Here is a 27952-nt window from a genome sequence, read left to right as displayed (position 1 = left end):
ATTAAAACTAAAAGACAAATCGAGCCTACTGGCGTTATTTGGAGAGGAAAAGAAAGAGGGCAGCGTTTTGATAAGGAGTACTGACGTGGAAGGATCGGATCTGACAGAAATGCAGGCCTGCCTAAGTAATAATCAAGTGGGCCATATTAGAATGTCAGACAATAGAAGCAATGTGGCAGGAGGACATTCCATCCACCACACAAACGCACACACAGGTCGTGTCATCACACCGACTCAGACAGTCCTCGTTCTCAGTCTATCCTGTGTGTGACGCATAGCCTATACTGTATCAGTATCACTGCTTGCTTTGTTTGAATAATTTCTCTTAATATGGAGTATGCATTTTAAGGATGTTTTACAAGAGAAGACACTGGAGAAGAGAACAGTTAAGTGGGTCTCTTTAAAAACAAGTGTTTTGAGTGTCCAAAATGTTGAACTATTGAGTGAGTTTATGATTTGGGACAGTATTGTAACCATAATGGTCCTCTGCTCTGGATTGTGGCTATATTGTATGTCAGTTTCCTTTGGGTCAGTGGGCTATCTGCTCATGTACATGTTCCAGGATCAGGCATATTGTTGTACAGCTATTCTTAGATTTTACCACAGCATTGCATCATCATGTTTTGATGTTGTGTTTTATGAAATAGCCACATTGATTGTTCAAAATCTATATATTTAGCACATTTTGTCAGGGTTATACTTTAGTGGTGGTTGACAGTTTTTAAAGAAGGCACTATTTGTTTGATTCAACAGTTTATCCATACTGTGATTATCTATAGGTCTGAAATGTAGTGCACAGAATTGACTTGTTGGAGGAGTCGGGAATACTTTTTAATATGCCCTATGTTATGAAGAGAGTTGTCTCTTTGAATTGGGCTAATTTCTCAGTGGAGTCATTTGTAATTGGGGTCATCACGCTTGTAAAACCAGAATTATAGCTAAAGATGTGTTCTATGTGTCATAACCGTCATTGTTGGTCGGTCTTAACATGATTGTATTACAGTATATTTGACAAATGTTAATGTACTGTAATCTGTATGACTACCGGTACTACTGTCTCAGCTTCTCGAGGATTGTTTTTCTCATAGAAACATGAGAAAGAATTGGAGACAATAGCTTTCAGTATGCTTCAGAACACTTCTCTTTGAATATTGAACTATTCTTTATTATAACAGAGTTACTTTTCTAATTTGAATGTTCCGTCCCTGTTACACAGATGCCAGAAGCTATGGTGGAACTCGGACACAGGAGGACCTCTGTAGTGTGACACCAAGCCACAAGCCAAGTTGAGCTTCATTCTGCAACAGGACATGAGATCCACAGGCCTGAGGTCCAAAGTGGGGAAGGTAAAGAGGCTGCTGTTGAGGAGGGGTCATTCACTGGATATCCACACGGACATCGAACCAAGCGTCCGGCTAAGGAGCTTCCAGTCGCTGGACACTGATGATGGACAATCTGAGGTAAGTCACGAGAGCCTTGCTATGTTATTGTGTTTTAACTCTTGTATTGGGAATGTTTTAACTTGATTTTAACAGATCACTCTTATAGGGGAAGCTGAGTTCATACATAGCCTTATGAATACTTTTAGCAAGGAAAGTATGCCGTTTAACTGGTATTGAACCTGAAGAGTTTCATTCCATGATGAACACTGGAGTGGTGACACCTGTTCTCATCATTGATACTTGACAGTACAGCTGCTTGAAAACATGAGATCATGTGAACAATAGGATGGACTTTGCTTGTTGCTTCCTCTAGTTCATACATAGCCTTATGAATACTTTTAGCAAGGAAAGTATGCCGTTTAACTGGTAAAGAACCTGAAGAGTTTCATTCCATGATGAACACTGGAGTGGTGACACCTGTTCTCATCATTGACAGTACAGCTGCTTGAAAACATGAGATCATGTGAACAATAGGATGGACTTTGCTTGTTGCTACCTCTTAACGTAGAACTGATTTGTTACAGGCTTTCACAGTACACTGAGTTACAAATGAACACATTTACACTGGACTTGACAGTGTGTACTGTCTGTATCTTTCAGAATGACTAGTCTATTTAATGTGAATGTATACTTCATCGTAAGGGATTCTTAGTTGAAAGATTGTTATTTTTAGAAAGTGATACTTTTTGTATGACAAAGTATAAATTAGGCATTAGTGTACTGTACAGCATAATGGCTACCATGGTGAACGATGCTGGTTTGACGTCAGATGCTAGCTTACCTGTGAACTATTGCCAAATGTTTCCATTCAGCTCTACAGTTTCCCTCAAAACGGCATGAAGAGCTATTTGTGGAACTTGCAAAAAAAAGGAAGTGTTCTGTCATTCCTGGAGTGCTTTTTTATCCCGATAAATGGTGTAATTTCAAATATGGCTATATATAAGGTCTGAAATGAATAGTTTGAATGGAATTACAAGTTAATTCTAAAGATGGATGATTGATTGATTGAATATTTTATTAGGCAACATATAAATGCAAACAGCACAATGTACAGTCAGGCATTTTTGTCCAAAAAAGGATTTCACTGAAGAAAAGATGTGGTGTGTGCCTACAGTATGTGCTTGTGCATGTATTGCATGCTATGCACACTACGTGCTTGTTGTGTTGACCTGTCACCTCATCACCCATTCATTTATCAAATGAACACTAATTAAGCTCTCGGTGTTCCTTTTATCCTCTTGTTGGATGGATGGGTTTGGAATTTCCGGTGGAGAGGTTGTGAACTCATTAGTAGACAGTTCTTTCCAGTCTCCTCGTTATTGCTAGTAATGTGTGCTATGCCTAACGAGAAAAAAGAAGCCTGATGATCAGAATAACACTAAACACGCTTACGTTTTTTCTACTCTAGTTCAGCTGTTTTCAACAGGTGGTCCGTGCCGTGGAGGTATTGCATGTGGTCCCTGACCATGCATTTTGTATTGTAGGATTTGTTGTTGTGTTTTAATTGTCTCCACCAGGCCGAAGGCATGGGGAGAGAGTATGTTTTGCACTCTGTCCGTCCGTCTGTGTGTGTGTGTGTGTGTGTGTGTGTGCGTGTCCCCGTCCGTTACCAGCTAATCTCCGGCACCGTTGGCCCGATCCATGCCAAACTTTGCACACACACTCCCTAGATGCCAACGATGAACCTCTGCCCCACATTTTCCAGAACGGCCTGTTATAGCACCACCAGGAGGCTGACTTTTGTAAAACACATTTTTTGCTATTACTCCTCCAGATTTTGTCCCGCAAATCGTTACACAGTATTCTCTATAGTCATGTGCTCAAGACGGATCTGTCCGATATTTCATATATTGAAAAGAAGAAATAAACTGTCCTGACTGTATTCTCTGAAGGAAGTGGGTGGGTGCAACCAGAGTAATCTAGTAAGAGAGTGGCGACACGCTTTGATCTCGCCGCAAAGCAGGTGTCTATGGGCTATAGTTCCAAACATTGCTGCTATGGCTGGAACTATCCCATTGAGATAGAATGAGCACTTCCGCATTCCATTCTACAATGGGAGTCAACGCTAGTGTCACTATACTGTCTTAGATTACCCTGGGTGCAACATAGTAAGAGCCACAGTATTTCCTTTGTGTACTAGTGGCAGGTCTTTGGTGTTGATCTGTACGGAAATCTGTGGCAGCACATTTTCTCTTCCAATCTAGTGCAGTTCTTTCTTTCAGCCAAATAACCTAACTGTGGAACTTTGAAACATAATGTGATAGACATTGAACTTTTCTACTATGGCCTACCTACAGTACACCATGCATGTTAGTATAAACTAGATAAATTGCCAAAATGTGGCATGGACCGGGTTAACGGTGGCCGAGATTAGCTGCTAACGGACGGACGGACGGACACACGGACACACGGACGGACGGACACACGGACGGACGGAGTGCAAAACATACTCTCCCCACATGCCTTCGGCCTGGTGGAGACAATTACTATACTGAATTGGCAGGTAGCCTATATGTTTGCATAAGGAATTTGTCATGATGAGGTTGTTGATGCATAATGCTGAATGTAAAACCATTTATTCGAAACAAAGATAACCATGTAAAGAAAATAGAAATTGTATTTGATTGTAGCAGCTGATATAGCAAGTAGATCAGGTGTTTTCAACTTATTGTGAACGAGGGACCACCACCCTGGCTTAGAATCAACCTGGGGACCACTGTTGTGTTGGGTGGGGATATGGGCTAAGATTTTGAGCTTTTGTATCACTTGCTATGCATCCCATGTGTATTCATCCCACTGTTTCTCAACCAATAATAATGACTCAACCAGACAATCCAGTGCACTTCCCCTTCTTGAGATTCTAACTCTTTTCTTTTGTATTTCTTGACCTCCAACTTGTCAGTAAATGACTACATGGATGGTCATCATAGGTCACCAGGTCATTCAGTTCACCTACATTAAATGCATGGTCAGTCATCCTTTTCGTGGCGAGATGGTATTCTTGTGAAACATGTGGTTAAAAAACCTTTTTCAACCCTTTTCATATCAAGGCCCATTATTTATTTTGCATTTGAGCCATGGACCACCATTTGATGACATTAAGCCTCTCAGAGTCAGACCCAAAATGTAAGAATATTTTGCTGTCATTGGATAAGATTTTGTCCACAATTCCATGCTGTTGATCAAAATAACAATTCTTCTACATTCTCTAATTGTGTAGTCTTCTTGTGAATTAAGTAATACAGATGATTAACAATTATTTAACTCTTGAGAGCGTAAAATGAAACCAAATGGACCCGTTTTGTTTAATTCAAATTTAATTTAATTTCAATTAAATTAAATTAATTTCATTTCAAATGAATTTATAACTCAAGAGTTATAAAGATCTATAGCCTAAGGGTCCATTTGGTTACCAACTTCATTTAGCTTCATGGGGACCACCTGGAAGGCTGGAACCCCCTCAAGGCCACTGTTGTATGACGTCCAGTTGCCGTCACACCGCCCACACCTTTTTGACAAGCAGCCTGCATGTGAGCCACACGAACCGTTTGAAAGTCATAGCCTCGGGTGTCGCTCAGTCTCAACGAAACTTCTGCGGAAAAGTTTAACCTTTTTCTAAAGGACTTATTCATTCATTGCCTTCTAAAGTTCTCTTTCGACTTTCGAGCCTCTGGCTATAATGTTAATCGCACGTTCTGTCGCTTTAACGTGAATGAATGCACGTTATTGAACGTGGACGGACTTAGTTAACGCACATTTAAAAATGACTTTGATGGCAGATGTAATTTACAATTAAAATGAGGAAGACTCAGCGACAGCCTGATCCCCTACAATAAACATCCTGCCGAACGAACGGCCACTCGATCGGCTCCCTCTGGGAAAAAAACAGTGGACCTTTTGCGCAGCTTTCCCAAATCTACAGTAGGCATATGGGGAAATGGCAAATATCAATGGTAGGTTATAATTAAACTTGTTTTTGTTTGCTTCGTATATAATCAATATAGAATTTATGGAACATCTCTATAGTTTATACGCCTACAGGAAAACTTGCTAACTTTAATTTGCGCGTGCTGTTCATATCTGTTGAACAGAATACGTCTGTTCAGTGTTCTAAGGTTCAGATTCATTCAATGTAGGATAGGTCTGTGTCATATCTGACATGTAAGAATAATTAAGCGTGTGCATGTTGTGCATGTGCATGTTGCATAACGCTATAGCAGCAAGCAATGCTGTTTTCACCATATTAGTATTTCTTTTTTTAGGGAGAAACTTCTTTAAAATTGAACCTTTCCACAGTAGGCTGCAGCCTGCAGTGTCCTGTATTGCCTCGCATCTTATTTTTGGATCAACGTGATTTCATGACTTGAGTCAGACAGTGATTGAAATGTATCATCACATCACAGTGTGATCTAAAACATTGTTAGCAAAATATTTCAGTTGTTAGGCTACCGTTTACTTGACTCACTGAGCAGTCAAAGACTGCCAAACATGCTGTCATCATCACACAGCTATCAGCTGAGTCTAATATATGGCTCTTCACCAGTCAGTGGCCACTTTGAGTTAAAAAAGTAATATAACATTGAGTCTGACTTTTACTTGGGTAAATTATTTTCACATTTGGACAGTGCAGTCTGACTCAAATATGCCAGGCTGTGAATGTGATAAAATGACTCAAATGTAGGCTATATATACACATTTAAATTATGTAGCCTTTCTGGTTATTGTTTAAGGTTTTTCATAACCTGTCGAATAAATTAACATTATAGATAGGAAACTAAGGGACATTAGATAATAATAATAAAGCTTTATTTGTATAGCACCTTTTAAGAACCAGTCACAAAGTTCTTTGTCAGAGAATATAAAGGGTTGGTGAGATAAAAAGGGTTGGTATATGGAGTATTAAGTATTATAATTCAGGCGTGGCCCCACTTTGGTGTGATGTTACTTTTGGTGGTGAAGTATTGTTGGAGTAAACAAGGATCTGAGTTATCACGTCACCTTCAGATTGTCATTGCAAGGTTTGTAATGAATGTTTATCTCTGAAAGGGGAGTGGTGCGTGCGTTCGTTTCCACAGCTAATCTCTACGGTTTTCACTACGATAATGGAAAATGAATACAGCATCTTGCCAGGCTAGCCAATTACAATGCTCCTGTCCCTCCTGTATGGGATGTACTGGAACTAGCCAATCAATAATCAATACTTTTTTTCCAGCCCATTTTGCTAACCTATGGACACATACAGTATGCAGACCGCGGCCATCTTACCATATAAGTTAATGGTAGGGTGCTAACAAGGTGCAACTTCCCATAGGCAGCCCATTCATCCAAACAGAAAAGTCCTATCTGATTGTATTACACAACGTGACGTCAAACTCACCAACATTGCAGCTGTACGAAAGGCTTGAATCTTTCTCTTTCTATCCTCAAAAGTGTTTGTTTCATAAAAATCCACTGTAGACATGTTATGAGTTACTTTCTGTCCTTGCAGGTGATTCTTTTTCTAAGTGTTGCAGTTTGGAAGTGCTCGTTAGACATCACTCAACTGTCCTGCGTAGTACCACCTATTTTGAATTTGCACATAATGCAGGAGGCTGACAGGAAATGGGGGGGGGGGGTAACCAGTAAAGGCCGTCGGGATTGGGTGTCGAACCCGTGGCACACTGCCATACTGGATTACCAGCCAAGGTGCCTGGACCGCTGAGTCACAGCCCGGGCCCTGACTGCTTGTATTGACTGATGAAACAATTGCCATGTCGTGCAGTAATATAGAAAAGTGTGATGCATCGTATTTATGTAATCGTTACCTGGTGAATCGCAAACTAATTGAATCACGAGGGCAGTGCCAATGCACACCTCTATGTCCCTGTTGAAAAGTGATGCATGTGCATACTCTCTGTAGTGTCCAAGCCCTATGCTTGAACACTGGTTAACTGACGGCAAGGAGGTTGTTCAGACGTGTGATCAAATGAACTGAAGTCAAAAACGTCCGTTGAGTTAATACAATATATTTATTTACGCCGTTGTCCTATACTTCAGCACAATAAATACAATAAATAAACGGTCAAACGCTACACAATACACATAATACAATACACAAACTGTGTGCCTCTGCCACTAGGCTTAAATACCCTGGGTAACCATGGCAACTTTGGCCTCACCCATGACCTGCTGTAATGTCATCAATATATATACACCATTTAAAATCAGTAGACATCGTATGGCTCTTACACTCTCTATTCCAATCCAAAACGTATTCAGACATTGTCTCTCCGAACAACCTCGGTTCGCAACACTCAACCCCAACCATCATTTTCTTCTCTTCTCTTCCTCCTTTTATAGGATCCAGTGCAGGAATGGGGGGAGGAGGTGGAGGATGGAGCTGTGTTTGGCATCACGCTGCACAGGGAACTCGCCCAGCCGCTCATGGAGACGTCCGAGGAGCCGCCCCCGGCCTCCGGCTTCATCCAGTATCACACGGTGAAGGTGCGCCGACTGAAGGCCGGCACCCTGGAGCGCCTGATCACCCACCTGCTGGACCCGGAGCATCGGGAAGCCGAATTCACACGTGTCTTCCTCTCAACCTACAAGGCCTTCACCTCCACCAGCTCCCTCATTGAGCTGCTGTTTGAGAGGTGAGAGACCACCTGACTTCCCGCTGTTTAAAGCTATAGGGCTTTAAACAGCTTTACACATTTAACTTGACGATTTATCCTTCATTCACACTGACTATTGCGATTTAATTGTGTTTTTTGGCATTGACCATTGGAATATATTAATTAAAAATGCACAGGGCACATAAAATGACAAATAACTGAAAAATACAAAGAAATTACTGACTTATTAATTAATCTTATACTATAAAAAATAGCGGAAGTAGCTGATCTACCAGCTTACAGCGCGTCACGAAGTGACGTGTTGTAAGCTTGTAGTTACAACTACATAAGCAACTCCAACCTACCTACTTACTGATTTATTTAATGAGCAACGTAATCCAGTCTATTAACTACCTAGCTGATCCTTCACACGCCTTCATGTCAAGTACAGCATGTGGTGTAGTACTCTGCCGAGTCTGCCCCAGTTGACTCGCCATCAGGCTGCTTTCGAAATGTTTTGTTCTTTAAAATAAAAAAAACAAATAAAAGAATATATAAACAAGGCTGCTTTCTGTGTCTTCAGAGTGTTGCCACGCTCAACCGCCTCCTCCCTATAGCTCAACCTGCTTAGATCTGCTATTACTGTTTCTATTCAGCCAGGCCCTCTCCAGCTCCACTTCCATAGATCTGCACTGTATGTGCTTTTAGGTGGATTATGTTACTCCTCCTGACCAAATAATATGCACACGAATATGCAGGGAGACATAAAAGCAGATCTAGTCTACCAAAACTATTGTCATGTCATAGCCATCAATCAACCTTTTCAATCAATAGGTGAGTTGTCCAAACTGAAGTGGTTGAAATGTGGCTATGAGTTTTGCTGTGGTGCCGCATTGGTTATATTTTGGCATGGGATACAAAATGAAAGTATTTAATTTGACTCATCTTAAATGAGCTGTAACTTGTTTCAAAGCCACTTCGTGCCTTGTGGCGCATACGGCTTTCACAGAGTGCTTCCACTTTTCAGGGTCAGCTGCCACAGTCCTCACTTCAGACCATGATTTCCATCCTGCTTCTTGTCTTTCTTTCTCAACGGTTGAAACCTCCAGGTGGTCTTTGGTCTTCCTTTTCTTCGTTTTCCTTCTGGTTTCCCATGTTACTGCTATGTTGCGGTCCTGTCGCAGTACGTGTCCAATAATCTTCTATCTACGCAGCTTCACTCAGTGGCTTCATCTCGGCTCTTTCTAGCAGGTCTTTAGTACTGACGTGATCTTGCCAACGAAAACCGAGTATTCTTCGTAGGCATCTAATGGAACGCATCAACTTGCCTCATCAACTTTGTTCATTTTCCATGTTTCACATCCATATAGCAATACTGGCATCACCACCGTCTTGTACAGTTTTAGCTCGGTTCTTTTTGTGATGCTGTTTTTGAGCTCCAGGTCTTTTTCAGTCTGACAAATGCAGCTCTTGCTTTTGACAGTCTATTCCTCAGGTCCTTCGTGCAGCCACCTCCCTCTTTGCAAATTGTAGCTCTCAAGTAAGTGATCTGCTCTACCTCTATCAAGATCTTGTCCGTGAATTGATCTGAAAATGTTCCTGGTTTCTTGCATTAATCCTCACTGTTGTATGTTAATCCGTAGTCCTACTCACCTGGCTTCTTCATCCATTTGTCTTGTGGTGGAGAGCAACGCTATTTCTAGATTGTTAAGTTTTGATGTCCATGTCCATTGAATTCCATTCTCTCCCTTTCTAACTGTTCTTCTCGTTACCCAGTCCATCACAATCAAGAACAAGAACCCTGACATATATTGCATCCTTGTTTGATGCCGGTTTTAATGTCAAACTACTAACATATTTCTCCCATGTCTTCTACTGCACACTGGAAGTCTTCATAAAACTTTCTAACCATTCTAACAATCTTCTCTGGGATTCCGTACTTCTTCATAATTTTCCACAGGCTTTCGTGATGAACGGAGTCGAAAGCCTTTACGAAAGTCTACAAAGGTGTCGTTGAAATCTCATTCCTCATCTTCAGTTATTGGATTTTCTGGTTCTACTCTATTGAACACTTCCTTTAAGTGTTCAGTCCATCTCAACTTAACTGCATCTCTTTCACTAATGAGGCTACCATCCTTAAATGAGCCTTTGGTATTAATTCTACTCACTGTGTGTCTCAGTGGCAGGCTGCGGGAATCTCAAAATGCACCTGCCGATGACAGTTAGGGTAACCTCTTAACCCATCCATTTTGAGCGGGAACCCATTTTAGTGGTTACATACATTATGTTATAATTTAGCTATTGGAAAATAGCAGATCTACAAGCTCATAGCGTGCCACCGAGTGGCGCGCTATGAACTTGTAGGTCTGCTATTTTTGAAATGAAATGATTTAGAACTTTTTTTTTATTTCGACATCAGGCCTGAATGGGTTAATGAACCATAGTGAGGCCGATATACAGTATAAGATAGGTGGAGTCTCTGGTAGGAGACTTGCAGAGTGTCCTTTGCCGCTTAGTTGCTAATTTATTTGTTAAACAGACTCCCTCATATCTGTGCTACTGGTGGCAACAGGTTTCCTATGGGCTTAAAGTGATGTCACTTTTCAGTACAACCCTAACTGCTCCCAATGAGTGTTGGTTCCTTGCATGGTTGCCTCTGCTGTCTGTGTATGAATGTGTGCGTGAATGGGTGAATTTAAAGCAAATTGTAAAGCGCTTTGGATAAAGGTGCTATATAAGTGCAGACCGCTCTCTGATTACCATTTAATTGTTAACTGTATTCTGTTTTTTTCTCTTACAAATCCATCCATCCATTACATTACAGGACTGTAATTTAACAGGAAAAAATAATTGAATCCGCGATGTCTTTTGAGAATAAATAAAGGTTTGACTGAATGAATTTCAGCACCTCAATTTTAATGTTTTTTTAGCTGATAGGTAATTTAGTTTGGTCTCTTTCCATAGGGATGACTTGGTCTCCAATCTAGATAACACTGTCTGCCTGAGAAGGTAAGAACAACTATTATTTATTTAATAAAGAATACAATTAAACAAACTATTGGGATTTCCCTGACCAATGACCATGGTCCCCACTAGCCCCCACAGAATGTAATAAATGTCCCTGACCAATGACCATGGTCCCCACTAGGCCCCACAGAATGTAATAAATGTCCCTGACCAATGACCATGGTCCCCACTAGGCCCCACAATGTAATAAATGTCCCTGACCAATGACCATGTTCCCCACCAACCCCACAGAATGTAATACATGTCCCTGACCAATGACCATGGTCCCCACTAGGCCCCACAATGTAATAAATGTCCCTGACCAATGACCATGTTCCCCACCAACCCCACAGAATGTAATAAATGTCCCTAACCAATGACCATGGTCCCCACTAGGCCCCACAGAATGTAATAAATGTCCCTAACCAATGACCATGGTCCCCACTAGGCCCCACAGAATGTAATAAATGTCCCTGACCAATGACCATGGTCCCCACTAGCCCCACAGAATGTAATAAATGTCCCTAACCAATGACCATGGTCCCCACTAGCCCCCTGCTGCCAGTGATCAAAGTGTGGCTCCAGGAGTTCAGTGAAGACCTCTACGAGCCTCCTGAGCATCCGGCCCTCCGCCTGCTCTGTGGCCACCTGAGACCTCGCCTCTGCTTTAGACGACTGGCCCGCACTGCCGAGAGCCTGCTCAAGAAGTTCCAGGAACGAGGTACACAAAGAATAGAAGATGGTTTTTCCATAAAGAGTGCGTCGAATTATGTGCAAAGTTGTTTGTTTTGAATTAAGTGAATTACGAGAATGGTTCCATGTATTTGGTAGATTGCACCTCGTGCCGTGAGTCCACGTCAGAGCAGTTCCTCTGGCCGGTTCCTCACCGGGCAGAGGAACACGGCTGTGAGGAGGACGGAGGAGACGGACTGGGTTTCATGGACTTCCTCGTCAAGGACGTGGCAGAGCAGCTGACCAGATTAGATGCCGTGAGTATTAATCTGCAATCACTATTCATTTCTACAGCATTGCATTAACAACATCCAATGTACTCCCCAAAACTCTCAGAGATGCATCCAGCCTCCAAACCTTCCAAACCGACCCCCAAAACCCACCTATTCAATATTATATTGCTTTCCCCTGCTAACTCATTCCACAGTTTTTATTCCATAAACTTAGTGTGTCCCCCTCCCCCCTAATAAAGTAGTTTTTATTTGTTTCCTCATAGCCCCCATGTAAGGCATCTTTGGGTACTCAGAAAAGCACTATATAAATTTGAGATATTTATATAGCGGGGCGGCGGTGGCTCAGGGGTAGAGTGGCTGGATGGTAACTGCAAGGTTGCCAGCTCGAACCCGGGCTCCCCCAGAGTTGGTGTCGAAGTGTCCTTGAGCAAGACTCTGAACCCCTAATTGCTCCTGATGTGCTGGTTGGTGCCTTTCATGTTTTCCGCCGCCATCGGTGTATGAGTGTGTGGGTGAATGTAATGTACAATCTATGTAAAGCGCATTGTATAAAGGCGCTATATAAATGCACCATTAACATTTTATTATTATTATTATTAACAAAAATATGAACCTAATTTCTGTTTATTTCTGGGTGTCTTACCAATTTCCTCAATCTGCACTTGAATGACGCGTCCTCCTTGCTACTTCTCCCTACAGGATCTGTTTGTGCAGGCGGTGCCCTTCCATTGCCTCGGCTGTGTCTGGTCCCAGCGGGACAAGAAGGAGAACCGGAACCTGGCTCCCACCGTGCGCGCCACCATCGCACAGTTCAACGCCGTCACCAACCGTGTCATTACCTCGCTGCTCTGCCCGGTCATCACGCCACGCCCCGCTGCAACCTCCTCTCCTCTCTCCTCCCCCGTGTCGCGCTGCTCCTCCCCCCATGCCACCCCAGGCTCTCCCTGTCCTTCTCACACCAGTCCCACTCGCAGAGCGCACGTCATAGAGAGGTGGATTGCCATTGCCCAGGTCAGCATCAGTTAGAATATTATTAATACACTTAATTCAAAATAAAATAAAACATTTAATACACCTTGCATAACCTTGAGTATACTGTGCTTTACAGAGAAAAGAATGTTTGAAAAATGTTCACCTATAATGACATTTCCAAAATGTGTGATGCCGTGTTGAAAGTGGTGTCACATGTAGATGGTCACATGTAGATGGACGGGCATCGATTGCAATGAAATCAGTTTAATCTGCAACAAAAAGAAAGTGGTGCTGTACTGTACTGGTACTGTATTCTCTCTGGCTGTATTTTGTGTGTGTGTGTGTGTGTGTGTGTGTGTGTGTGTGTGTGTGTGTGTGTGTGTGTGTGTGTGTGTGTGTGTGTGTGTGTGTGTGTGTGTGTGTGTGTGTGTGTGTGTGTGTGTGTGTGTGTGTGTGTGTGTGTGTGTGTGTGTGTGTGTGTGTGTGTGTGTGTGTGTGTGTGTGTGGCTGCTCAACAGTGCCATCCAGCGGTATTGGCGTGGTACTTCCGTGCTCACAGACAGACAGACAGACACACACACATAGTCACGTATAGGAGTGGCACTAGCACCACTCAAAAAAACATTCTGAATCGGGGACAATATAAAATAACTGAATTTTAGGTTAAATGTGAAGACTAATAGGGGGTGACAATTGCCAGCCCCTGATGCCCCAAATGATGCCCCTTGTTTGTTGAGTGAGTCCTGACAGTTGTCTCTGTAGGAGTGCAGACAGCTGAAGAACTTCTCCTCCCTGAAGGCCATCCTGTCTGCGCTGCAGTCCAACGCCGTCTACAGACTGAAGAAGACCTGGACGGCTGTTAGCAGGTCAGAGAGACACTGTTTAGGCCAGTGGTCTTTATTCAGCATTTGAGTCACGGACCATCATTTGATTCGATTTAGCCTCTCAGACCCAAAACTTGGAATATTTTATTATCATTGGATAATGATTTTGTCCACAATTCCATGCTGTATCGATGTGGTAACCAACCAACCAGTATATATGAATAGAGAGGGCATCCGAGTTCTCCTCCCATCCACTTGCATTAAGTTGCTCAAAAGCGCATGAGGCGATTTCACTCCTCCTTCCGTGTAGGAACAGAGTGCATTCTTGGATGGATTTGCCCCAAACACATGAACGCGCTGCCGTTGAACGTGCACGAACGCGCACGAGCGTGCTGCCGTCGTGAACGTGCACAATGATAGTCAACGGACCAGCGCGTTCATGTGTTTGGGGCCAGGCTGCAATACCTTCATTCGGCCACTATGTCCATTTCGCCTCAGGGTTTCCTCTGGGTGCCCTCTCTATTCATATCCACACTTTTCCTGGGCTGTGTGTGCTCCAGTTCCTGTCGATTTGATCCAATAAAAGCCAATGAAACTGGTCAGATGACCAATGATATCCAATGAAATCAACATGAACTGGAGCACACACAGCCCAGGAAAAGTGTGGATATACTTTAAGTAACCAACAGGCAAACACCTGATGGAGGGGAAAGGAAATGGTTGGAATAACACGCTTCCGCTCGCTACTTCCTACCGGGGAAACTCTCCCCTGTCAGGTGATAAGAAGCGGCCTGCTCACACCTGATGCATTTAATAGAAGCATGAGCTCGTTTCGGGGCTTTCCCCAGGTTGGCAGAGGGAGAGTAGCACCCAGGATTATGTGTCTAGACTCTTGAGAGCGTAAAATTAAATCGTTCATTTTTCGCTCTCAAGAGTTGAAGATCTATAAGGGTTCATTTAGTTACCAACCCTCCATCATTTAGCTGGGGACCACCTGGAACCAGCGGATTTATATTTATTTGGAACTTAACTAGATAAAAATGTAATAATAATATATAAATCACTCACAGATGAGATTGAAAATGTATTTGGGGAGAACACCATGAGAGATAGGTACGTAGCACCCCCTCTCCTCTTTGATGAAAAACTGAGTTTCTGTGCTGTTTGGTGTGCTGCTCACTGCCACAAATAAAACAGTGTTCCTATCGTTAAGAAGTTGCTGTGCCGAAGCTTATTTGAACTCACCGTTCATTTATTATAATATCTTTGTTTTCAGGGAGAGTATGGCCATCTTCGACCAGCTGTGCGAGACCTTTCCTGATGAGAACTGTGTCCTGACCAGCAGAGAGTTCTTGGTGGAGGTACAAACCGTCGTGTTTCCACAAAATGTTTCTCTGTCCAGAGAGCTGTCTGTCAGACATAAAATACAGGTTGTGCAAATCACGTGAATGGTTGATAGTTGTTATATAAGAACCATATACCATGGCTATGTATGAAGTCTGCCTTTATACAGTTCTATATCAATCACTCAGCAGACGCTTTTAATCCAGAGTGATTTACAGTAAGCAAGAAGAAAACATGGTAATACATCAAAAACATAAAAAATTGTCATCAATCATACGTAGAATAAGGACCTAAGAGAACACTATGTCTACATAGAATGCTATCTAAGTTACATAAGTTGAGCCTTTGGATACGCCTGTAAGGTCGTCGAGGCTAGGACAACAAGTGCAAGTGCTACATAGCTGATTTATTTGACATTTACAACAGCTAGTTTAAGCTTCTGTTTAGGGTAAAAAAATGTATACGTTTATTGACCCATTTAGACCTGAGGCTGATTCTACAAAATGTCTTCTAAATCATGACAGTTTTCTGAAAAACCCATTATATGTCAATCGTTCTCAAACATTTTCATGTCAAGGACCCCCACAAATATATGTAATTGGCTGCCGACCACCATCTGAAAATATGATGTTGTTCCAGGGACCCCCCAGAAGCAAAGATTTGAGTTAAAAACGATCGCTGTGAAAGAGTAATATATTCAAAGATTTGTGCCACATTTTCACGATTTTTCTTGCTAAAGTATAACATAATGCTTAAAACAAAGGGGTTTCCGCCCTGTGAGATTCTCATCAGAGCACCTTGGTTGCTGGCAAGGCCTCTCTCCCGAGCCCCAACGGCCTCTACTATACTGGGCAGAAGCCTCCCTCAGGTGCACATCCACTCCCACAGAGATGCCGATCTTCAATGGTCATAATATTCTATGACACTCATCAATAACCGTTCCGCTGACATGTTTATGTTGAGAACCAGAGAAGTGCATGAGACTAATGAGAGCAACAGGAGATTGTGACCAGCTGCTGTGGAGCCAAACACTCCAAACAAAAAACATATTTGAACAAATAAAATGCACATTTGGCATTCTATAAATGTTCCCACTACACTTCCATGCCATTATAGGGATTGTGTGTGTGCAGGCAATCGTGAACTAATTCTAGACATGTTTCTTGTTATAAAATTATTCATAATTAATTAATTTATAAAAAATGTAAATGTATATATCTTTTTCATGTTGCTATATTTGGTAGCCGTTTTATAAAAGCAATAACACAACTCCAGGCCATGGTATATTATAGGTCACACCTAATGTTCCTCTGTCTACAATATATTCCATCTTATAATAGCCACACCCCCGGTCAAAAGCAAATGATAAGAATGTTTGCACAAGGATAAGGCTGTAAAAAGGGCCAAAGAACAATTGCAGCTTCAGGGCCAATGCAAATACATTGAGCTAGAAATAAGGGTAGATTGTTGGAGACAAAATGCTAGACATTGGACAAGCTCAGCTCGGTTGATTAGCTCTCGCTCGAATCAATTTAAGTACACACAATATCCACATATATCATTTACTGTGTATACACCTATTAATGAAGCCAACACAATATCTATAATAGGACAGATGTAGAACACATGCTTAAATGTGTGTCTGTGGATTTGGCATCTGCCTAAATTATGGGACAATTATGGGACAGCAGCCCAACAAAGTAGTTGGCCTGCTGTACAAAATACTATATAACAGTGGTTTTCAAGGCCCATTATTTACTCACCATTTGAGCCACAGGTCACCATTTGATGACATTTAGCACCTCATGCCCAAAGCTAAAGAATATTTTGTCCACAATTCCATGTTTTGTTACCATTAGGAGAGATAACAGGCAAACACAAATATTTTACAATTCTCTAATTGTGTAGACTTCACTTCTTGTAGATTAACTAATGCAGGTGTTTAACAATGATCTAACTCTTTAGAGTGTAAAATGAAACCAAATTTTCATTTTACGCTCTCAAGAGTAAAGGATCCATAAGGGTCCATTTGTTTACCATCGCTCCATCATTTAGCTGGGGACCACCTGGAACCCCCTCAAGGACCACTGGTGGTCCCCGGACCACTGGTTGAGAACCACTGTTACATAACCATCCGCAGCATGTTATTTTCTAACAACCATGCACTCAATGCAATCAATCATCAATTGTGTATTTTTCTGCTTCAGGATGGGACTCAGACTGAGGATCACATGACATCTGACCCTAAATCGCCCAAACACTGCCCCATCTCCAGGCAACTGGTGAGAGTGATGTTCAGACTTGATGCTATTCCTGTGGATTTTCCTTTTTTTTAAATCCAAACTAAGACCAAAATAGAGTAGTCTCGCGTAGCCAGGCAACTAATTCCACAATCTCCGAATGGTACATAGTCTGAAACTACACGTCCCAAAATTCGAGCAAGGAAGCTGGCATTTCCGTCCATAATTTTTTTTTTTTTTTTTTAAGATTTTTTTTTGGCTTTTCTGCCTTTATTGATAGATACAAGTGAAGAGGGAGAGAGAAATGGGGAGAGACATACAGCAAAGGTCGTCATGAACGGGACTCGAACACGCGACGCGCTGTTAGGCCAGAGCCTATATGTGGCATGCGCCCAGACCACTAGGCCAGTAGGCGCCCCCATGGAAATATATTTTAAAAATATCTTTATTTGCTAAGCAGCAAGCTATATATGCATAGATGATTTATATTTATATTAGGATAAATTTGCGCAACTGTAAAGACGAAACGGACACGGGGAGGAGACTTCACTTTCCGCTTTATCGCTTGATCATGATCAGACCTTCCGTTGCTCTAGACTGTATGACGGAAGCATTTTTTTAAAATAAAGTATTAAGGACAATAAACACAGACATTACACAACAAGAACATAATAACAAACAAGATGACGGAAGCATTTTTGAAATTGTGGGAGGCAACAGTCTGACCACGTGAGACTAAAAATAAAGTGGATGTTTGAGTTTGCCAGCCAGTGCAAAAATGAAATGCAAGTCTATATTCGTCCTGCAGGGCTGCATCAGCAGTTCTACTTCTCTAAAAGTCACATGTAGTTGAACTATACTCTAGGATAGAATTACAGAAGATGTAACCGGTAAACTTGAATAGACCAGTTCCCCCTTTTTTTTATTGAACTGCCATAAACATGACCATAAAGATATGTAAGAAAGGACAAAATGTAATTAAATTAAAAAGGATTTTAAGAATTATTATGGTTGCATTGATTCTGGTAAAATGTACGCTGTATTCTGCTCCTGGTTGTCAGAGTTCCAGTGGCGGTATCGTTCCTTACCTGGGCACGTACCTGACCGTACTCACCATGCTGGACACCGCGCTTACAGACAACGTAGAGGTGAGAACAAACGCATCACAACGCTGTCTGTGGATCACAAACCCTATTGTTCAGGGTTTTTTCAGATTTCAGATTTTTATTGAATGGATAGTTGAGATGCAGCATCTCATTTTCAAGGGGGGCCCGTGACACACGAACAAGATACATAAAATATACAGTACACAGATACAGACAATTTACAGCTCAGCCTCTCCCACCCACCCCACCAACCACCACATCATCAGTAGCGATTTCATGAGTTTTTTCAATGGCAAAATAGAAACTATGATAACCTACTACTCTCTGCCCCTACTGGACTGCTTCCAAATGTGGTGGTCTCAGAGATGGCACAGATTTGGCACACCCAAATATATATATGGTCAGTTTCTCCCCAATCGAGCTCTCTGATTTTACTTCAATGATAACTTCCTCAAAATCAACAACATGTCCCCTGGATCCAGTTCCAACTAGATTACTCAGAGGTTCTGCCCCCGGTTGGTACAGTACAAGGCTGCTCAATATGATTAATATGTCCCTGGTGACGGGCTACTAGGTAGCTGTAATCAAACCAAAAAGCCTACTCTTGATTCAGGCATTCTAGCCAACTATAGACCCATATCAAACCTTCCATTTATCTCCAAAATCCTTGAGAAAGCAGTCGCCAAACAGTTATGTGACATAACAACAATTTATTAGAAGGCTTTCAGTCAGGTTTCAGAGCAAACCATAGCACTGAGATGGCATTGCTGAGAGTTGCAAATGGCCTCCTGATTGCAGCAGATAACCTCCTCTCTGTACCTGGTACTTCAAAAGCATAAACAAGGTGAATCAAGATGTAAATGAAGGGAAGTCCTAAAGCGACTGAAGGATGAAATCGATCTAAGAGATGGAGGAAGATTATTCCAATCAAATGGGGCTTTTTAACAGAAAGATTTCCGTCGAACCTTGTTGAAGATGTTTGGTATTTTAAAGTAAGGGTATTGTAGATGTCTAAGTGGATATGATTAACTTTGTACTAAACGCACTTTCATGACACAGTGTAATTCACCGTATTTATTTATTTCCCTTTCCAAGGGTGGGCTCATCAACTTTGAGAAGCGCAGAAGGGTAGGTCTCGCCTCCTGGATGAATGCTACTAATATCACCAAACATGCAAGACATTTTAGTTCTTTAAACTACGGCGTTCTTATCTTATGTGGTTGATTTTTGATTTTTTATTCTGTTCCAGGAGTTTGAGATTCTCTCTCACATCCGCCAACTGCAGGGCTCCTGCTCACAGTATAGCCTCCCGGTGAACCCTGATATAACCACCTGGATACAGGCTCACACACTACTCACAGACCAGGAAAGGTGAGGCACGCACGCACGCACACGCACACACACACACACACACACACACACACACACACACACACACACACACACACACACACACACACACACACACACAGACTGTACCACAACCACATGCACATAAAATAACACAACGGATGGATAACTTGGTGGCATTACTTACTGTATGTCTCGTTGTGCTGTATGTCTCTAGCTATGAATTGTCCCGAGGTCTGGAGCCCCCCACGGACCCCTGTCCCAGTTCACCCAGCTTGTGGAGCCACCGCCTGCTCGCCAAGAAACATGCCACGTAAGTCTGATATGAGTCTTAACCTGTGGGCCATACTAGTACTGCCCCTTCTGACTACAGAGATGTAAACTCTCCTCCTTGCCTGGTAACGTGGGTCAGTTATTATGGCTCTACATACTACAACAACTAAGTGAACCGCACTGTGCTGTGTTGCACATTTCACAGGTTCTGGAGTGGTTTCCATACGCCAGTGGTTCCCAAAGTGGGGTCCGGGGACCCCCAGGGGACCTTGAGGCAGTTCCAGGGGGTCCCCAGCTGGAACCAAATGGACCCTTATGGGTCTAGACTAATTACATTGCTTTTACAATATAAATTGGGGGTCCCAGAGATGGAAATGCCATTAAATGGGGGTCCGTAGATTAATATGCATGTCAAACTGGGGGTCCTTGAAATTAAACGGGTTGAGAATCCCTGCTAGAGCCATAAAAATCTTCTCTTATGGGGGATCCCTGGCATATCTTTTCAAATGGGGGGGGGGGGGGGGGTCTGCAGGCTAATTGGTGTCAATTTGGGGGTCCTCCTCGACATTTAAGGGGGACCCCCAGATAATTCTAGGTCCTTGACATAGACATTTTGAGCACCACTGACATAGAAACATAGGGTTTTCAGAAAACTGTCAGGATTTAGATGACATTTGTAGAATGGTCCTCAGGTGTAAATGGCTGAGACGTGGCCGTCATGTTGTGTTGCAGGTCACGGCCAGCCAGTGACATCTCCAACAGGAGGACCCACTCTGACCAGATCATGTTGTGTTGCAGGTCGCGGCCAGCCAGTGACATCTCCAACAGGAGGACCCACTGTGACCAGATCAGCGTGACGTCCTCTGGCTCCAGCGGTTCAGAGATGGAGGATCTGTCCAGCCCACAGCCTTCGCCTCTCAGACTCAAACTCAAGGTGTGGACAGACAGTGGTCAAAAATTATTTTTCCTTTCGCTTTTTTGAGTGGCGCTAGCCCCTCCATAGATGCCCAGCTTTCCGGGTTTGTGTATACACAAGCATGGAAGACAAAAGTGAGGACGCAAATTGTGATTGGCCGGCGTGATTGGGTGGGGAGATGTGCCATTGGTAGAGCATCGCATAACGATTGTACCCGTTGTATATATGTGGCTGGTAGAGAGGTGTCGGACATATTGCGCATTAATCGAGAGATAGAATATACTTGGACCTCTTAAAGGTATTATGACATGATTTATAACATAATTTTCAAAACATTAAAAGTCTTGGCCATGGTCCTTCAAACGTGTCTAAAAAGTTTGAACACTCAACTCCACTCCAGTATTTCTTGACACGAGTTTTTGTGCATGTGTAAAGTTCATCCTGAGAAGCCATGGAAAAACACATTATTTTAGCCTGTAGATGTCGGTAATTCCCCCTTTCCTGTCAACCCAAGATGCCTACTTTGACAACTTGGTAGGAACGTCGTCAAAAATAAAAGAGTCATCTAGGCCAGTTGGTATCCAGTGTAAGGACTTGTGTTGATTGACACAGCCAACAACAGAGCAGATTGATTTTTCTCTAGAAGCCATTATTAGTAAGTATTACAAAGAAACAAAGTCGTGGTCGACAATGAGGAAGCGGAGAAGAGAGGGTAGGCACTAGGCAGGGAGCAGAGGTGAGGGGGCGGAGTTTTAGCCGAGATCTACGTATATCTCTGCCGTCCAACCAGATGAGACATTTTTGCATAATTATTCACAAGAGTCCAGACAGCAGAGAATACACTGAATGTTCAAACTTCGTTTTCTTTGGTGAAATTGATGTCAAGAAAAGCCAAAAAAGCCAAAAAATCTACAAAAATGTGTTTTAAATGTCACAATCCCTTTAAGCTATTCCCGTGGCTGATTTTGTAATGGCAGCAGAAACATGGAATAGTTGTGATTTGTGAATGACCACAAATGTTGCAGTTCAATCTATACATTTAAGAAAATGTTTAAAAATATCAAACATTATTATAAACATGCATTATCTCCACCATATGATTCTACCAAATGTCTTCTTTTGTTGGCCTGTTGTATCAAAGTTTTGTTGTCTGTTTTGTTATTACTTGTATTAGTGTAATATCAGTTAAAAAGGGTAGGCACTTGGCTAGCTAGGGTAGCTGCGGCTTCAGCCTAAACCTTTACAGTCCAAACATCTTCTGTGAAGTTTGCAGTAATATATCTACTGTACATGTGTACATGTACATGTTTTAACCCATTTAGACTTGAGCTCGATTCTACAAAATGTCTTCTAAATCATGACAGTTTTCTGAAAAACCTGTTTCTATGTCAGTGGTGCTCAAACTATTTCATGTCAAGGACCCCAAAAATGATATGCATTTGGCCGCCGACCCCCATCTGAAAATATGTTCTTCCAGGGACCTCCCCCAGAAGCAAAGATTTGAGTTAAAAATGTTCGCTCTGAAAGAATATATATTCCAAACTTGCGCCCACATTTTCACGATTTTTCAAAAATAGCAGACCTACAAGCTATGAGCTTGTAGATCTGCTATTTTTCAATAGCTAAAGTATAACATAATGCTTAAAACACCAAATGGAGTTCCCGTACTGAATGGGACCAAAATAAACTAGCAATTCATGTGGTCAATTAACATTCCGTCCTCTGTGCTCTTCCTTCAGTCTCTCTCGGGCTCTCTCCACAACGTGGCGGAGGACTTCTCCTGCTCCTCGTCGTCTCCCAGTCCCTCCATGTCCTCCTGCAGCTCCTCGCAGCCTGACCTCAGCTCGCTGTCCCTGGTGGTCATCAGCCCCGCAGACTCCTCGTCCTCCTCCCAGTCATCGCTGCCCGTCTACAACAGGCAGGTGGCTGACTCGTGCATCATCCGGGTCAGTGTGGAAAGTGAAAACAACGGCAACGTCTACAAGAGCATACTGGTAAGGAGGAGACGTTGATGTCGAGACGTATGATAATTGACTTGGGTTGAGCACATAGTCTGAGGAAAGTTAAAACAACAGAAAATACAAGATACGTCTCTGGCCATACAGCACTTCACCGGCGTAGGGTCCATCGTTTAGAGCTGGCCCAGTCTAACTTCGAAGAGAGGGGGTGAAAAAACAACAAAAGCAATGCAAATATCTGTTTTAATAGATATTAAATTTGCCCAGTCAATCATTTGATCCATGCTACACGCCTGCAGCACTTAACTCTTAACTGTAACAGCTGAAGATGATCTGATGTAAGATTATTCTCTGCATGTCTTAATAATTATTGGGAGATTTACTAAATGTTTTAGTCTGTTTGAAACGGTGGCACATGTGCTCACTCTGGCAGCATTATCTTATCCTGCTATTAATAAATGAAGAAAATGTAAACATGACATAACATTTTTTCTCTCCTTCTCAGCTAACGAGCCAGGACCACACACCCCAGGTGATTCAGAGGGCTCTGGAGAAGCATAACATAGAGGGTGTCAGCTGTCATGACTTCAGTCTCAGTCAGGTGCTCAACCATGATAAAGGTGAGTCCACAACACCACCGCCAGTCCTTTGACAGTCCAACCACAGTCTGCTGGGCTGGACCTGCCTGCTCCATAGAGTATTAAAGCTGCACGGGGTTTCCTCGTCATGAATCCACGGGTCCGCCTGCAGTCCTTCCTCTTACCACTAGGGCCCAGCGCTTCAACGTTGTAGTGCCTAGCTGCGGGCCCCTTGGCCTGCTCACCTTGAGGCTTGTAAATACTGCTCCATTCCTAGAATCGGGAGGATGGATATTGTTAGGGTTAGGACAACTCATGAATGTATATATATTTATTGAATATAAAATGAGCAATATATTTATTATGATGGTTTATTGTGGCCCAATGAACGACGACTGCCCTGAGTTTCCTGACTGGAGATTTTACTGGAGGATGTGGGGAGTAACATATTTAAAAGCTCAGATGAAAGATGAGCTGAAAAGATGAAATGACAAATTACATTAAAATATATATATATTTCCAGAAGCAAAATGAATAACAAACTACAGTTACCAATGCAATAAATAAATAAATTCTCTCCAATAAGTAAACTAAAGTATACACAAGGGCCGTTCAAATAACAAAAGAATACTCTACAGTCGACAGGAGCCGTTCCTTTAACAGGTGACACACAGGGAATCATGATTCATATTTTTTCATAAGGGCTTGCTGATGTAATCACACATTACATTTGGCAATATAATAAGTAATTGGGCTTTTGACATAAAATACACAAAGATTATGACCACAGTATGCTCTGAAAGTATACGTATAGTATACATATTAATTTCATTGGTGCTGACACGGGCACCGCTCACGAGGAAGTCCCACATTAACCAATATGTGGATGTACTCAAGAAAGACGCAAAGCACCAACGAACTGGCCAGATGTATGGAGAGAGAACCGGAGGACTGGAAGCGACGATGGAGGGCTCGTCTGAGAACGACCTAGAGATATTGGCACTTGAAACCCTAATCTTTTACAAATGTGTCTTGCAATGTTTAGCTGATATACAAGCTTTTCAAACAGAATTTCAAAAATGTTGCCTATAATAACGTGCCGAAATGGGGGAGCCAGAGTTGAAGTAATGCGTTAATCTTGTTTAAAAATGTAATCGTAGATGAGCACAATCTTCCTATTCCCTTCCCTATCGTAATACCTTCCTGTTCTTCTTGTCACTTCAGAGCTCCAAATCCCTGACAAAGCAAACGTATTCTATGCAATGTGCACTTCGGCCAACTATGACTTTATCCTGCGCCAGCAGCGCTCACGGAGCTACGGCAGACATTTGGGCTCCTCTTCCAGCCCTGGGACTCAAGCCAAGGGACGCCAGGCCAAATGAACGGCGGCCACTCTCCTGGCTGGAACTAATTGGAAATAATTGCATCTGGAAGAGTTCAGTGAAGAGAACCAATACTATGTTGACCTATGTTCCTGCAGTAGAATCAATACTATGTTGACCCCTATGTTCCTGCAGTGAAGAGAACCAATACTATGTTGACCTATGTTCCTGCAGTAGAATCAATACTATGTTGACCCCTATGTTCCTGCAGTGAAGAGAACCAATACTATGTTGACCTATGTTCCTGCAGTGCAGGGAGAGAAAAGCACTCCTGAAAAACTGCAGCCTCACGAGACAGACCTGGTGCAATCACCCACTAGTTCTCTTTGGGTGTAAATGCTGTAATATTTCCCTAGTCACTGAGAATGTTGAGTTAAAATGACCTTACGGCTCTATTCTCCAAGACGCTGATTCCCCCATCTACTGACTGGAATTCACAAGATCTAAATTGCAAGATGGTGAGTGAACACATACTGTATATGGGCTTGGCTTGTCGGAAAACATCTGGGCATCTGAAGAGCGACGCCAAGGACTAGTGCTGCACGATTCTTGCTCAAATGTGAATCTCGATTTTTTTTCCTCCACAAGATTTGAGATCACGACTCGTTTTTCCATGTAAATAAGTATTGTCTTTACTCTGTAGTTGCTGAACATTACTACGTTCAAAATGTGGCACCTGGAGCCAACTACTGTGGCTTAAAAACAGACAACATCAAAGTGCTTGACCTAAACCTCTCAAAGTCTCTCTCTTGTAGCAAAAACATAAGAGTAAGTTAAATGAATTGGACAGCCAACTATAGTGCTGCACCATAGTTGCTCAGATTTAGAAATGAGATTACACGTGTTGGAATCTAGATCAGTCTTCTTTCGATGAATCGAGCAGGACACATAAAGGTAAAATGGACATAACGGAGAAAATAAATCAGCAGTTCTCTCAGTGAATTTTGTCAAATTCATTGGATAAATCTGTCCACATTTATACGCGCAATGTTATTTTTATATTAATAATTTTCCTTTTGCCAAGATGGGCAACTAAATATCAGCCAATAATAAGCTTTGGTATTTCGGGAGCTTTGGAATTCTCAAGTATTAACAGAACTCAACTGTAGCAGTGACCTTTCATTTTGTTCTAGAATACAGTTGTCCACAGCCGACACTAGTTATTTAAATACAGGGATAAAGGAATGGTCAACCGGTGTCGATGGCACTCTAGGGTGGTAGTCATACTTTTTTTTTTTTTTCAGAATGAAAGGTACAGAATAAAGACACCTGGATTCTCTTGCCATGTAGTAGTAAGATCCTGGTCACTGTTGCCATTTAATCTGTATTTCATATCACACACGGGCCTAGGAGAAAAAACAGAAGAAGCATGACAGAATGATGGGGATGTCTGTCATCCGTTAACATTGAATTCCCACAAGCATCCGGATTATTCATGGGATGGTTTAATTGTCCTTAACCAGTGAAATGTGGCCAGAACAGTAATGTTTTTGGTTTCAACATTACTGATTAGACAAAGGTCTGTGCAGTGGACATTCCTAGCATAATTAGGCTGTTAGAACTAGCAATGGTAAAAGTAATTAATTCATTTTCCGAATTGTTTTCCGTAATTGTAATTATGGTTATTGTTTTAATACATTTTTAACTTCTCGCATTTCAATGTTTAGGTTTTAAGAGTGCATTTGTGGCATTTTATGTAACCATGTTAGTTTATATACCTTTATTTTTGGTAAGGGATTCTCAACCTCATTAGGGAGAATCATCCTCTGACTCTCCGTGAGTTGTTACACTATAACCCTTAGTAGTGGGTAATAACATAATTGGTATTTAATGATTACATGTTGTAATGTCATGTCCAAACAGTATGAAATCATGAGATGGGATGTCTTCTCTGTTTATGTCATTTTTAATATCCGTTTTGTGTTCTATTTAAGTGCCAATGTCTTGAGTACGATCTCATCAAGTGACTACATGTGCATGTGTGTATTATTTATGCATGCTGGCTTTCTAATTTAACGGACTGTCTTGTGACTATGCTTGTTATTTATATAGTAGAGGAGGTCTTCGGTCGAACTTCCTCCTACATATTTATGTGGGCTGTGGGTCACTGTTGCACTTTCCCCCCTTTAAATATACTCGTTATAATTTGGTCATGGAGGCCGATCATCACTTCGGTCTGCAATCAAAGGCGAAACATGCTTTACTTTATTTGTAATTTTTTTTATCTTTTATCAGTGAAATGGGTGTTGTTGTAGCTCACTTTATTCCTTATCGAGACTTGATGGGGTATAAAGTGGCGTTCTATCATCCTCTAAACTCTCTGGGATGATATAAAAGATATATTTGCAGACATAACTTTTTCTTTATTTCTCTGGCCTTTTGATCAGTGGTTCCCAAAGTGCGGTCCAGCCGGGACCCCTAGGGGTCCATTGAGGGAGTTCCAGGGGGTCCCCATGCAAAATGATTGTTATAGGAACCAAATGGACACTTATGGGTCTGTAACTCTTGAGTGTGTACAAATGGAACCAAATGGACCCTAAACGGGTCCATTTGGTTCCATTTGTACACTCTCAGAGTTAAATTAACTTTGATTTCACAATACATTGGGGTCCCGACTCCCAGAGATAGAAATGTGGGGCCGTAGCCTAATTCAGGTCAAACCTGTGGGTCCTTGAAATTAAAATGGTTGAAAATCACTGCCGTGAAAATATTCTCTTATGGGGGTCCTTGGCATATATTTTCAAATGGGGGTCCTTGACATGAAATGGGTTTGGGAACCACTGACTGATCATCGTCATTCGGTGTGTGTTGTGAGCCTGTATGTGCTACTTGTTTAATTTCCATACACTAGGCATTTTATTTATAGCAGAGGTTAATCTAAGCACTTGTATTTCATTGTCCATTTTTGTGATGATGAAACAATAAAGGCAATTTCCTCAATCGGTTGCTCACTTGTCCACAATGTCCACGGTAGGGTTGTCCCAATTTGTTCACGTGATCGGA

The 27952-nt window shown here is 42.1% G+C and overlaps 1 protein-coding gene across 6 annotated transcripts; it reads left to right on the top strand.

The window, feature by feature from the left end:
- Positions 1-249: 249 nt before the first annotated feature.
- LOC310859359 (ral guanine nucleotide dissociation stimulator-like 1) lies at positions 250-27952 on the top strand. Of its 6 annotated transcripts, XR_014569294.1 has the most exons (20): positions 250-385; positions 1217-1460; positions 7782-8074; positions 9519-9575; positions 11000-11044; positions 11593-11762; positions 11873-12030; positions 12706-13017; positions 13741-13844; positions 15079-15163; positions 17354-17428; positions 18448-18534; positions 19588-19620; positions 19742-19863; positions 20060-20155; positions 20914-21049; positions 22771-23025; positions 23495-23609; positions 24792-25083; positions 25166-27952. XR_014569294.1 is itself a non-coding variant. In XM_083765849.1 (19 exons), exons 2-19 carry the CDS (start codon positions 1311-1313, stop codon positions 24947-24949), a joined length of 2451 nt encoding a protein of 816 aa, XP_083621975.1. In that variant the 5' UTR covers positions 250-385; positions 1217-1310; the 3' UTR covers positions 24950-27952. The 6 variants fall into 6 exon arrangements, 5 of the variants coding, with proteins under 5 accessions (XP_083621975.1, XP_083621978.1, XP_083621976.1 ...); XM_083765849.1 differs by having other exon boundaries at positions 24792-27952; XM_083765850.1 differs by having other exon boundaries at positions 261-390; positions 24792-27952.

Source organism: Protomyctophum parallelum (assembly GCF_964188405.1).
Source record: "Protomyctophum parallelum genome assembly, chromosome: 5".
Classification (NCBI taxonomy): Eukaryota; Metazoa; Chordata; class Actinopteri; order Myctophiformes; family Myctophidae; genus Protomyctophum; species Protomyctophum parallelum.
Note: the sequence above shows the minus strand (reverse complement) of the source record. Positions and strands in the feature narration are given on the sequence as shown.

Bases quoted from the DNA above. Each gene is read 5' to 3' on its own strand.
- LOC310859359 (XM_083765849.1), top strand. From the start codon at position 1,311: ATGAGATCCACAGGCCTGAGGTCCAAAGTGGGGAAGGTAAAGAGGCTG. The intron at 18,535-19,587 runs GTGAGAACAAAC...TCCCTTTCCAAG, and splicing joins CGCTTACAGACAACGTAGAG to GGTGGGCTCATCAACTTTGA. The intron at 20,156-20,913 runs GTAAGTCTGATA...GTTGTGTTGCAG, and splicing joins CTCGCCAAGAAACATGCCAC to GTCGCGGCCAGCCAGTGACA.